The following is a 12,616-nucleotide window of genomic DNA, read 5'->3' as shown; positions in this document are numbered from 1 at the left end:
TTGTATAAGTATGAAAATTCATAATCATTGAAAGAAAAAAAATAGTGTGGGAGTAGTTCTTGGTACATTGTTTGCCTAGCATTCACAAGGCTGTGGGTTCAACCCCTGGCAACCCCATAAATTAGTCATGAAAGCATACCACAGATAACCCCAATACCTTTGAGGTGGAGGCAGTGGGATCAGTTTAGGTCATCCTTCCTTACATGGTGAGTTCAAGGCCACTCTGAACTACCTGAGATGCTATCTCAAAACAATATTAACAAAGAAACAATAAATTCTTATATTTGGGGTAGGTTGTTTCTTATACCATCAGTAGCTCAAAACAAGTTGCTAATAGATCTGACCTTTTGAAGTTTAACATCCTAATAGGAGTCTACCTCCTATTTTCTAGGTCTTCTTTCACTGCAAATATAAATCTAGTATATTTACTAGTAGGTGCATTTTATAGTGAACATAGAAAATGCACAAAATCTCTGAATATAACAGCTAAAGAGTAAATGAATTACTTTTTCTCAAATATAGAACAGGTGTGTATTCATGTAGTCATTTGCATACCAATTATTTTATTTTATACTGAATCAAAATTCTAACACACTATAGATTACTGAGGAACTTACAAAAAAATAACAAACAAACAAAAAATAAAACCAACTAAGCTTTAAATCACATTCGTGTAGAAGACATTTCCTTTGTATAGGATTTGGAGAGTCCAGCACCTACCTATCGCATATCCTATACTGATACTTTGAGCATCGAGTGCCATCTCAACGTGAAGATGCCTAGTTACTATAGGAGACCAAATCATCTCTGAGACATTTCTGGTTTGTTACCAGAGAACAAGGCAAATGCTAATGAGTGGTTATTCCTAACAATGTCAACACTGATGCTTGAAGTAGGCCAGGGCCTTGGTGAGTCCTTCCTGGTCCTTGGGAGTGTGGTCTTAGTGCTTGGTGAAAACAGGTATTATTCAAGTACCAATGATGTGACAGTTCTTATATCAAAGTCCAGCCACCTATAATAAATCAGCCTATTTAAAAAACAAAATTGAAACTGGAAAGCAGAAAAAGGCCGTTTATTCAAGGTGACCACATTGGGAAGAGGAACAAAGACATCCAGTGGAACCCCGTACCCAACCTCCGCCCGTGTCTTTGGCCATTGTCATCCGGGTTCAATCTCACCCTGTTAGAAGACGCTCTGACATTTTAGAGCTGTTGGAAAGCTCTTTCCAGAAGACAAGTTTCCCTATGGCTGTCCCCTCTTTCCTTCTCTCAGCCTGATACTTTGGGTCCATTCTTTCAGAGGCTGATAGATGGAGACCTGAGCATGTCTGGAAATATCTGCATCCCTGTCGAGCTGGCTACAGAGCATGCTAACGGCCAGCCCTCAGCACATGCCCGCAGTCTCAGTGGGGGCAGTCGGTACTTCCGGTGTAACATTTATCACTTCCCAGTTTGAAGATAGAGTGACTCGGGCAAATGTAAGGAGAGGCGCGATTTAATCTTTCTACCGCTTTTCTCATCGCGGGGTTCGGTTTTGTAAACCAGCAATGCCTGTGCATCTAAAACACTGATACAGGTCTTCTCTCGACCCCATGAACAGAGACAGGAAGGGTGACTCTGTAAACCAGCACCCACACTCCACCCTTCGCTCGGGGTTCGCACCCCAGCAGCTCCGGAGTCCCCAGAGAGCTTTGGCTCCGCCTCTTGCAGGACCTGAGTCTCCCGCGAGATTTTTGTCTACAATCTCGCGAGACCGGAAACAGGAACTGCGAGCCAGCCCATCTGTGACCTCCTCGCAGGACCCGGAAGTATGGCGTTTCTTCGTGTTACCCCGCGCGAACTCTAGCGGAGACCCGTAGTTGGCGAGCTCAGGCGGGGACCATGCTGACTCGGGTGAGGCTCTGGCGGTCGAGCGCCCCGGGCTGAAGCCACCGAGAGGCAGGGTGGACTGGGATGGGACCCGCACTGCCCACAGCCCGGAACCGTGCTGAGTGTGTTCCTGGTGCTGCTGCTGTCCCGCGGGCCGGCGACATTGTCACTGCGAGCTTTCTCAGCCCTGGGTGCACCCCGGTGATGAGGGGAGAGCCAGAAAGTTGGGGCGATGCTTATTTCCGTAAATAAACTTTGGAATACTTTTTTCTTTACAGTCTTACTTTAAAAGACAAACAACAACAACAAAACTTTTATGGCTTCTGAATTTTTTTTTTTTTTAGCATAGATTCACCTCTAACACTTGGTAATTACCACTTCGAGAAAAACCATGAAATAATTTTGTTACAAGTAAGGAGTTGATCCAACGGCAGGAACTGACATTTTAAAAATCAGGAAGCCCCACTCCTGACTAGCTATTATTGGCAGTAGCTGGCTTGAGGCCGGGAGAGAGTTGTCTTTGGGGTATGGCTCCACACCCCCATGTGCATAACGACAGCACTAATTGTTCCCGAGTGGATTTTTTAAAAGGACATGAAGTTGGAAGGGGAACACACAGTGGGAGTCTGGGTGGAGTTGGAGTGGTGTGGAGACGTGTTTATTAAAGTATGTTGTAGACAGGTATGGAAGTCTCCACGAATAAGTAGAGATATAAAGAAAATTTAATGTCACTGTCAACTTTCAATAAATATGTGATATCACAGTGTGTTGTCAGCACCTTTTTCTTATCATCATAGCTGAAAGCAAAATCAGAGGGGAAGCTTGCCAAACAGCTATGCAGAGTTGTGTTGGATCAGTTTGACAAACAGTATTCGAAAGAACTTGGGGATTCCTGGAGTACAGTAAGGTCAGTATGGTTCGTCTCTTGATATTTTGTGAGAGGAAAGGGAAGTATGTAGCAAATACCTCCTTGAGAGTGGCACAGTCCAGGAGGGAGGAGGTGACTGTACATTTTATGTGTGAAGGAATCACCTGGCATGTAGAAATGTGGGGCAGATAGTAATGCCCTCTCAAGCACTTGGCTTTTATCTGTAAAATGGGGAGGCACCACATTTTAAAACAACGCTGTAATAAAAATCCTAACTTGGAAGAAATTTAACTTAATGAAATTCAGGTAATACCAAGTCCTTAAAGTCAGTGTTCCTCTATCTTAGCTAAAGTCAGGCTTTATTTGGCAATTATTGTCACCATGCCATCTGTATGTGGAGCACATGTGCACATGGACAGACCAATCTAAATAAGCCTAGCATGCATGAACATGGCCAAGTGGCCATGGTGGAACTGGCGGGGAGGGAAGGCAGTTGGCATTCCCAGAGCGGGGACTAGACTGTAGGTTGTCCTCTGACCTCTGTGTTCAGCCGTACTCCATATCTCTGCAATAAACTCCATGACTTCTTTAAAAAAAGTGACAAATATGATTTGTGTTTTGATGAGTCTGAGCTGTTGATCGGAATGGTAGTGAATGGGGATTTGTATGGAATGCCTGATTGGTATATAAGATACCCCCTGGAATACAAAGAACAGTATAGTCCTCCTCTCTAGTTTACATGCAGTCTATTCATGGGAGAAGTCAATGGGAGGGGCACCGTACCATTCCAGAAACATGCATCAATAATAGGGCATTTGATTTATTTCAGTGTGTGGGTACCAGTGACAGCCACTGGTGACTTTGGAATTAACTTGACAAAAGGAACCAGACATTCAGGGCTGAGGGAAAGTTGCCAATCTGTTTTGCACAGCAGAGATGAAAAAGCGGTATGACTGGATAGTCTGAAAGTTAGCTCAGAAAGTAATGTCTCCGATGATTGTTTTATACCATCTCTTCTGAGATGAACTCAGTAGGTATGTCTTTTCAGAGAACAACTTTAAGCATAATTTGGAACAAAGAATAAAGATAAGCTGTGAAGTGGGTCAAAAATGATTTTAGGACATTAAGATATTTAGGAAACTTATAAAATGAAAAGGCAGCTGTTATTTCAACAATGCTACATTTTATGAGTTTTCTATCAAAATGTGAATAATAGTGTATATAATGAATTCCTAAGGATTTTAGTATGCGAAGGTATTCATTCATATAGACTATCTAAAGAACCACACACTTTGCATTTGTAGGTAGGTATTGTGTTCAAATAATACCTACTTAAGTACTTTATTTTTCTTCTGAGGCTATAGTGTAGAGTTAAAGTCATTTACCTAAATTCATTTAGCTGCTTAGTAGAGTTGGAGCTTTTGCCCAGTCTGCCTGAGTCCTGATTGATCTCCCACTATTGACAGCACTGTGCCTCATACGTAGGATATAATTAGCATACTTGGATGATTTAAAACAAAAGATTTGCAAGAAGTATTTTGTCTGAAGGCTTTTTAGTAACCTGGCTATTCATAACCTGCAATGACTTGATTTTCTACTTCGTATACCCAGAAAGACTTATAAATTACGATTTGACCCTGAACAAAATGAGCAGTGAACCTCAAAGCCATGTAATTAGCTGTGCCTTCTGCTCTATCTACCTTCTTGGTAGAATTTCATGGTAATTTAAGTTTTGCATAAACATGTACTAAATTTGCCATAGGCAAAATAAAAGCTTTCTTAGAAAGGCAGACCCTGGAAGGTGGCCTAGGGAAGTAAGGACGGAATTATACGTTTGTTTTATAACTGTTTGCAAACGTAATGCTACACTTCATTTAAGCACTTTTACTGTCAGCAGTCTCCTCCCTCCTCGTCTGGGAAAGAAAGAACTGCTCTTTCTCAGGTCTCTGTAGCAGTGGGGAGGTTTGCTTTCAAGTTCTATCACTGAGCTTTCTTTGTCCTTACATCCAGCTCGTCCCCTTCAGGGAAGTCTGTAGCAGAACTGTCATCTTACACTATGCAGTTCCTTTCCAGACCGAGGCCATTGTTTTCTGTTTTCGAGCCATTCCTCTTAGTTCTCCCCTTCAGTACACTTGAGTGCATGTTATTGTCTTCTAAACCCATGCTGCTTTCAGGATGGACTTGGGTTCTCTCCTCTGGAGGCATCACTGAGTCTCTTTCCTTACTCTACTCTGTCTTCGTAATAAAGAAACTTTACTGGGAAGTAGGTCTGAGGTTTTCTCTTACCTCCTTAGAGGTGGTCTCTGAGTCCTTGAAATGTACTGATAATGTCCTGATAAGAGTCAGACATTTATTTACCTGGAGGTTTGTGCTAACCCTGCTAGTATAACAAGGGAGCTGTAGACCACAAATTAGGAAACAACCTGCAGAAGAGTTGGTGTCTAATTAAAGTTGACTGGTATGGATGGACAGTCAGTTGAGTCTCTGACAGAATTCCCAAAGAGAGCTGGGTGCCTAGGTTTTGTGAGCATCATTGGTCAGCAACGTCACCTCCCATTGTTGAAAACTCTGCTTCCTCACTGTCAGGTCACTGTGTTCCCTCCCTTCGTGGCATTGCGTTTGTGGTGATTGATTATTTTAAAACCAACACCAGCCCTCTGTGCATCCTAGTGAGGTATGGTAATTTCCACTCACAGAGGTCAAACAGCTTGTGAGTGAGTACCTATCCTGTATCTGGAGGGGGCTTGTGGATGCTTCGTCATCACTCTGCTCTGCTGCTCCTCAGTGCTTCCAGGCTTCACTGTGTTGCGCTGTCCACCCTAGGCTACCTTCCATGCTCTGCCTTTCTAAGAGAGCGTCACGACATGCAGTGTTTCACCTGAACCAAGCGTCTTAGGGGTGAAGAGGATCCTTTGTGCCTTAGGTACTAGATATTCTGCTCCCTCCTTTGCTAGAAGAGTGTGGGTTCAAATCTCTCAGCATATAGCATATAACCTAGATAAGTTATGAAAATCTCTACCACACTGTCCTGATCTGTAAAACAAGCAAAATAGTATACATTCCACATAGTTATTTCAGAAGAGAATATAAATTTCCATAAATACACCCATGGTTCTCACCCTTCCGAATGCTGTGAGCTTCCTAATGCAGTTTCTCATGTTGTAATGACCCCCTAACCATAAAGTTATTTTTGTTGCGATTTCATAACTGTAGTTTTGCTACTGTTATGAATGGTAATATAAATATCTGTATTTCCCAATGGTCTGAGGCAACAACCCCTGTGAAGCATTGCCAGGAAAAGGTAAGAAGCAGCCCCTTGTTAAAATCTCTGAAGGAAAAAAGAGGAAATGCCTTTGAAACAACTTTAGCGTTTCCATGAGTCCTATGTTTCTGCGACCAATCCTCAAAGTGGTCCTGTGAACTCCCTCTAGTGGGCGGGGAGGACATTAGTAAAAGGATTGTTAATTCTTCAACCCTGGAAATTCAGTCATAGCTACTGTCAGCTTAGCGTCATCACCAAAGACGAAGGTTTGTACAGAATAGCAGGAGAAAGAGAGTGTCACAGGAGAGCTAAATAAAGATTGCATTACCAAATATGTCCAATATGTCAATTTTCAACATCTTCATGTTTTAAGTGCTAGACTTATTAAAATAGTAATTACAGAGTTTAAGATATAACTTAGTATGGAGTGCATAGTTGGCATCTGTGAGACTCTAGGTTTCATCATGGACACCAGAAATAGAGTAAGAGGAATAGGTATGAAATCATAAAACTCATTTCTTCGCATTATCAGAAGCTCCAGCAAATACTAGTTATTGCTACTGTTATGGACCCCATATGACAGGCAAGCCGACGTAATGACTGCTGGTCGTGTGACGTCACTGACTTTCTCAAAGGTCAGTCGTTCCTGTGTACAGGTTTAGCTTACTATACTTTAATGTCACTTTATATAAAATGTAGCTATATGAAAGTTATACTGTAAATAGGTAATAGCATATGGCTAAAGCATGGTACTTAGTTAGAGAATGAATGAAGCTTAGCAGGGGGACAGGAGTGACTTGACATGTTGTAAGAATAAGAAATGCGAGTCACAAAAACTTTCATAAGGACACGCTGTCACAGCAAGTCCCAAGAGTCTGGGCCCTTTCAGGAGAGTGCGCACGCAGCTCCCTAAGTGCTCCTTTCCCAACTTGCCTTTCTCTGGTTCTCCTGTGACCAGAAAGAAACAAAACTGCAACAAAACACACGACACAGCTGCACAATGCACCGTTTTTGACTTCTATATAGATGTATTTAATTTGTTTCACCTGTATGAATACTGCATGCGTCTGTGATTATGTGCACCATTTGAGTGCTTCGTGCCTACTGAGCTCAGAAGAAGGACCGTCAGATCCCTGGAACTGTAATTGCAGGTGGTTGTGAGCCACCATGTGGATGCTGGGAACCAACCCTGGGTCCTCTGGAAGAACAGCAGATACTCTTAATCTCTTGGGCCATTTCTAAAATATTTCTCTAGAATGTTAAAATGCAAAGATGCCCAGGATAAGGGATATCAGTGTCAAGGCTTAGAAACTAAATGGAAAGTTGTTTGACAGCTGAGAGCTTTCCCAGTGCTGCATTTCCACACAGCCAGAGAGCTGCGGTTGACAACTCAGTAATCCAGTTTAAATCAGTAACTGTTTGGGAGATGTTAGAGACATAACTCAGAAGAGCTCAAGGTGGGAAACATATTGAATTTAACAAAAAATATTGAGTTTAAATTAGCTTAAGTGCTAATTTTCTCTGCTTTATAAAAGTCCAACATAGGCATAAAATTGATTTGGAAACCCGAGTCATTGTAGCAAAGAGTAATTGTGTACAGATCTGTGGAAGCAAAAGCTTTGTTCCTTAAGATCCTAGTTTCCTATCAAATCTTATCTTATCTTAATACATAGCAAAATCCAAATTCCTAAGATTTAAAGATTCCTAAGAATAAAATGTCCTAAGATTATTGACAATGGAATGTAGAATTTACCATTTTTACACATAGAGATGGAAGAACACAGGGAGAGCAAGCATAATAGTACACATGGAGTGCATATATGAGTGTGCATGTCAGGCAATCATGAATACAATGAGGAATAAAAATGCTGAAAAAAATGGTCCCCAGGCATAAAAATATATTGAAGAAGTATTAATACATGAGTATTAAGTGGGCAATGATGAGTGTCAAGTCGCTCCAGTACTTACGTGCCCAGGGGAGCTAAGAGTTCTTTATTGACATATAGCAGGACTTTCCTGGGCACAGATGCACAAGTCTCAGCAGCTCCTAGCAGTGCTCCATTGAGCTCGTCCACTTGTAGCTGTTCCTGTGTGGCAAGCCTTTCCTATTGTTGAACAATAGGCCTGCCTCTGTGTACTAGGGTAGAGATGCTCCAGCCCTGTCCCTTGTGTACTCTTACTGCTGTAGGAGCAGGGTTTCGGGGCAACCGTTCATGTTAGGCTCTCAGAAAGTTGAAGCAAGACTTAGTCTGGAGGGGGCTGGAGAGATGGCTCAGTGGTTAAGAGTACTGATTGCTCTTCTAGAGGTCCTGAGTTCAAATCCCAGCAACCACATGGTGGCTCACAACCATCTGTAATGGGATCTGTTGCCCTCTTCTGATGTGTGTGAAGACAGCTACAATATACTTACATATAATAAATAAATAAGTCTTTTAAAAAAAAGTTAGTCTGGACCTTATGATATTCTGTTTCAAAAGAGTGCTTTTCAAGGGAATTCAAACAGTTCAATAGGTCTAGGTGTAGACCACGAGGGACCCGGAGTTCACTTGTTTTAATGAGAGTTTATTTTGTTTAGTTCATAGACAGAGGAGAATAGTTTCTGAAGATTTCTGTGTCACCACCACAGTGCCTATTTTCAGGTCTGATCAGGCTCTGTCATCTTTTAAGTCTGTGAACAGCTTCGTACACAATTTTAACTGTCACCATGTAGCCACATCATCCAGCAAGAGCCAGCATCACTGCCAGCTTCTCCTCGTCGCATGCATGTGCTGCTGCCGCCGCCTTTGTCCTGGAACTTCTTTTCTATGTTCTCATCAGTGAGCATGTTAGATAACAGGCAGAAGCCAGGGATGGTCCTACACTGCCAGTCTGCTTAAATCTTCAAAGGAAACAAGATTCCTAACATTACTAAGAGAGCGCAAAGAAAACCTTAATGAATGAGAACACAGGGCTTGGGGTTGGAAAGGTGTGAATTCCCCAAGTTTAATGCTTTTAATCCAGTACTTCCTGCGCTTGCTTTCTATGGACACGCTGCTCTTCCTTCTTTGTATTTATTTTGCTCTCATACTACCGTATGTCAGACTGTAGCCTCTCCTCCTTCAGCTCCTCCCACTTCCCCACAGTATCTCCCCTGATTTTGAGGAGATTCCTCACTCTAGCCCAGTCTGATCTGGAACTCAATATGTAGCCCAGGTTGGCCTTCTGCCTCAGCCTCTTGACTTTGGGATTAGATGTATGTGCCATGACCCCTAGTTTACAAATTCTTTTTACTTGATCAATCGATTCCTAAGACTTCCTTGTAATAAAAATTCAAGAATATCTTTGTGAGTTCTGAAGAAATGAAATACTGTGCCCAAATCCAAACTTTTGAGAAGTATCCCTTGTTTGTTAAGAGATGATCTGATCAGTTGATTTAAACTGAGCTAATCCAGGCTGTTGCACGTATCTGTCAACACTGAGCAAAATGCCATCTAGTTTGGGGCATTCAGAAAATTTATAACGACTTCCTCAATTTCAGTTTGAGGTCTATGTTAAATTAAAGCTGTAATTTCCAAAGTGTGGTCCTAGAGAAGAGGTCATTGCACCACCTGGAAATAGTTAGAAACCAGAACTTCTCGTTGGGGGTCGGGTAGATAACTCAGTGGGTCCAAATGCTTGTTAGTCAGGCCTGCCCTCAGCTCAGATCCACTGAATGCTAATGGCGCACATCTGCAGTCTCAGTAGTGTAGAGCAAGATGCAGGCAGAAGAGCTGGGAAACGAGAGCTGACTCATGGGTACTAAGTGCAGCTGCACAGACCAACGAGAGATTGTGCCTCTAGTAAGGTGGCACATGAGTGAGTACTGACTCCTAGAACTTGTCCTCTGGCCTGCGCAGAGGCAATGAAGAATATATGCACCTACACTTTTACACACGCACAGATATATTCACACACATATAAGTAAGTCACCAGTTTACTTTCAAAGAAACCAAAAATTTCAGGCACTATCCTACTGAAGCACTCACGCCAGGCAGTAGCCAGTGGCAAAGGAAATGAAATAGATGTATGGTGCGCAGTAGTAAGCAAGAGGCAACGGAAGGGAAAGCGCGCCACGGTACGGGAGTAATTGAAATTCACGTGGCATGCACGAGTCACAGGTGTTACATTTCAATCCAGCCATTTCTCACATAAGCAACTTCAGGGGGAGTAGCAGCTGGAATTTATTTAATTGACTATGGTTAATGAGGCTCCCAAAAACCTCAGCAGGAAAGGTCAGCTAGTAAATAAGTTAAATGTTTCCTGCTGCATCATCTGTCAGTTGATGTGAGCGTGTGATTGTCAGGAGAGCTAATTGTTGGATGGAAAGCAAAAGCAGGAATGTGAGCTGCCAGGGCGAACCTGCACCTTTAGTCTACAGCAATGGAGAAGTCATCCTTGCACCTTCCCATCTGAGCCGCTTGTCAGCTCAGAGTCTACTACTGCAGAGGTCCCCAAAGTTAACTTTGCAAACCCCAGTTGTTGGAGCAGAGCTTAGTGCTCATCGCTTCAAACATCATTCTTGTGATAGTACTTTCTCCTCTACCATAACGAATCCTTGGCCTTAAAGTTCATAACTAAGGAAAACCCTTCTTTGTGCAAGTACTGACACACGAGAAACACTTTTTCTGGATTTTGTCTTTTGAAAGATTTATTATTATTATTAATTAAATTGGAGCCTGCATAGGGGCCCACAAGGGACATTGGATTCACTTTTTGAATGGACAGCTGTGTGTGTCATGTGGGTGCTGAAACTTGTGTGTCCTCTCCAAGAGGCTCTTGTAAACCGTTACAGAGCCATCACTCCATCCCCAACAAAAATACTTTCTGGCAGATACAAAGCTATGTAGAGTCGAGGTATGTTGCTTTTGAAGGACAAGACTTCAGTGGTCTGGAAACTAAAGTAAGTGAGGCATTCAGAACATTGTGCGTGCATGCATGTGTGTGTGTGTGTCTATGTGTGAGATATCTTTTCTGGTACATGTATGTGAGTATGTGGTTGCACATGCTTGTACAGATGTGTGTGTCTGTGTACACAGATGCTGAGATTAGAACAGACCTTCAGTTATCTGGCTCTCTCATTGAACTGGAAGCTTGCTATTAAGTGACAGGATGCTCACCTCCCTGTCCCCTCAGTGTTGGGGTTAAGGGACACATAGCCTCCCCTGACTTTGTACCTGGCTGCTGGGTAGCCTCATGTTTGTAAAGCAAGTTCTCACCCTCTACCTTCTTCCCAGCCTCTTTGCAGTCCTAATACATTAATTGAAAGTAGTTTTACAATAAGCTAAGAAGAATAAAGCCATATTTTTAAATAAAGTCAGGGTGAGCAACATCCCAGCCTTATGAGGCAAAAGGAAAAGTCAGGAAGACCAGTCCTGAATTAATCAGATTTTTGTCTTGCTGTGACAGGGTTAGTTATGAAAATGATATAAAGTGATGGATTTTCTTTGCTCATAGATTCAGAAGTGACAGTTCATGATGAGCAGGGACAACTTAGTGGAACAAAGTCACTCACATTGTCAAGGTCTGGGGATAGAAAGGGAAATGGGAGGGGCTGAGGCAAAATTTACATTCCCAGGACACAGCCCTAGTGATTACTACTTCCCAACCAGGCCCATTTCTGACTTTTCATCATTCGCACTTATGGTACAGTGTATGAACCCAGCAGGGATTAATCTATTGATTAGGCAAAAGCCTCAGAAACTAGTCATCTCAGAGAAACAGCCAGAGGTCTGCAGTACCGATGCAGTTGTTTCTCAGCCCAGTCACACTGGCAGTCCAGATTTACCTGGACAGATCCTGTGTGGAAAATCACAGGTAAATGGAGTGTAAACCTCTGAGCACATTTACCCTATTCATCTTTAAAATGTACTAGTTCATGATATGAATACTCATTTATTGCTCATTTTCTGTCACAGGGATGTTCTGATATCTCCATCACTATGGCAATATGCCATCCTCTTCAACCGATTCAATTATCCCTTTGAACTGGAAAAGGCCTTGCATCTGAGGGGCTATCACACAGTCCTTCAAGGGGCTTTACCACATTATCCTAAATCAATGAAGTGTTACCTCAGCCGAACCCCAGACCGAATGCCTTCAGAAAGACATCAGACTGGAAGCTTGAAAAAGTACTACCTCCTTAATGCTGCTTCTCTTCTCCCAGTACTGGCTCTGGAACTGAGAGACGGGGAGGCAGTCCTGGACTTGTGTGCTGCTCCTGGAGGCAAATCCGTAGCTCTGCTGCAATGTGCTTATCCAGGTACTGTCTGCTCTGTGTGCACCCCGCACTGTTTCCCGCCTCCGTCTTTCCACGGCCTGGAACACAGATGAGGAGAGCTGTGAGAATGAGGGTGCAGGGTGAGGAATCCTGAGGCTGAGGTAGGACACCACGAGTCGGGATGTGCAAACACAGCTGAGGAGGGGTGGGAAAGAGCACTGTCTGTCGCGGAACTCCATTCTGGGAACACACATCTCCCGGGGAATGAGTGAGTGCTCCTAGGCTAATTGAGAAGGGTTTTGAGATTGTCGTCTGCCTTTTGTGCATAGCTTCACTGTGGATGGCACTAGGGCCTCTCTCAAGCTGAGTGTTCTGCCCCTGAG

At 42.9% G+C, this 12,616-nt stretch overlaps 1 protein-coding gene across 3 annotated transcripts in view; it reads left to right on the top strand.

The window, feature by feature from the left end:
• The first annotated feature begins 1,678 nt into the window (after window positions 1-1,678).
• The window catches only part of Nsun3 (NOL1/NOP2/Sun domain family member 3), a 54,441-nt gene continuing 43,503 nt past the window's right edge, over window positions 1,679-12,616 (top strand). The window contains exons 1-3 of one of the 3 annotated variants that reach the window (XM_011245798.3): window positions 1,679-1,892; window positions 2,666-2,775; window positions 11,932-12,394. In XM_011245798.3, the coding sequence (XP_011244100.1) occupies window positions 1,881-1,892; window positions 2,666-2,775; window positions 11,932-12,346 (537 nt within the window). In that variant the 5' untranslated portion in view covers window positions 1,679-1,880 and the 3' untranslated portion in view covers window positions 12,347-12,394. The remainder of the gene's footprint in view (window positions 1,893-2,665; window positions 2,776-11,931; window positions 12,395-12,616) is intronic. The other 2 variants (XM_006521671.4, NM_178925.3) reach the window with 2 other exon arrangements.

The sequence above is a fragment of the Mus musculus genome, chromosome 16 (genome assembly GCF_000001635.26).
Source record: "Mus musculus strain C57BL/6J chromosome 16, GRCm38.p6 C57BL/6J".
In the NCBI taxonomy this organism is placed as follows: Eukaryota; Metazoa; Chordata; class Mammalia; order Rodentia; family Muridae; genus Mus; species Mus musculus.
This window is presented reverse-complemented; position numbering and strand designations above follow the sequence as displayed.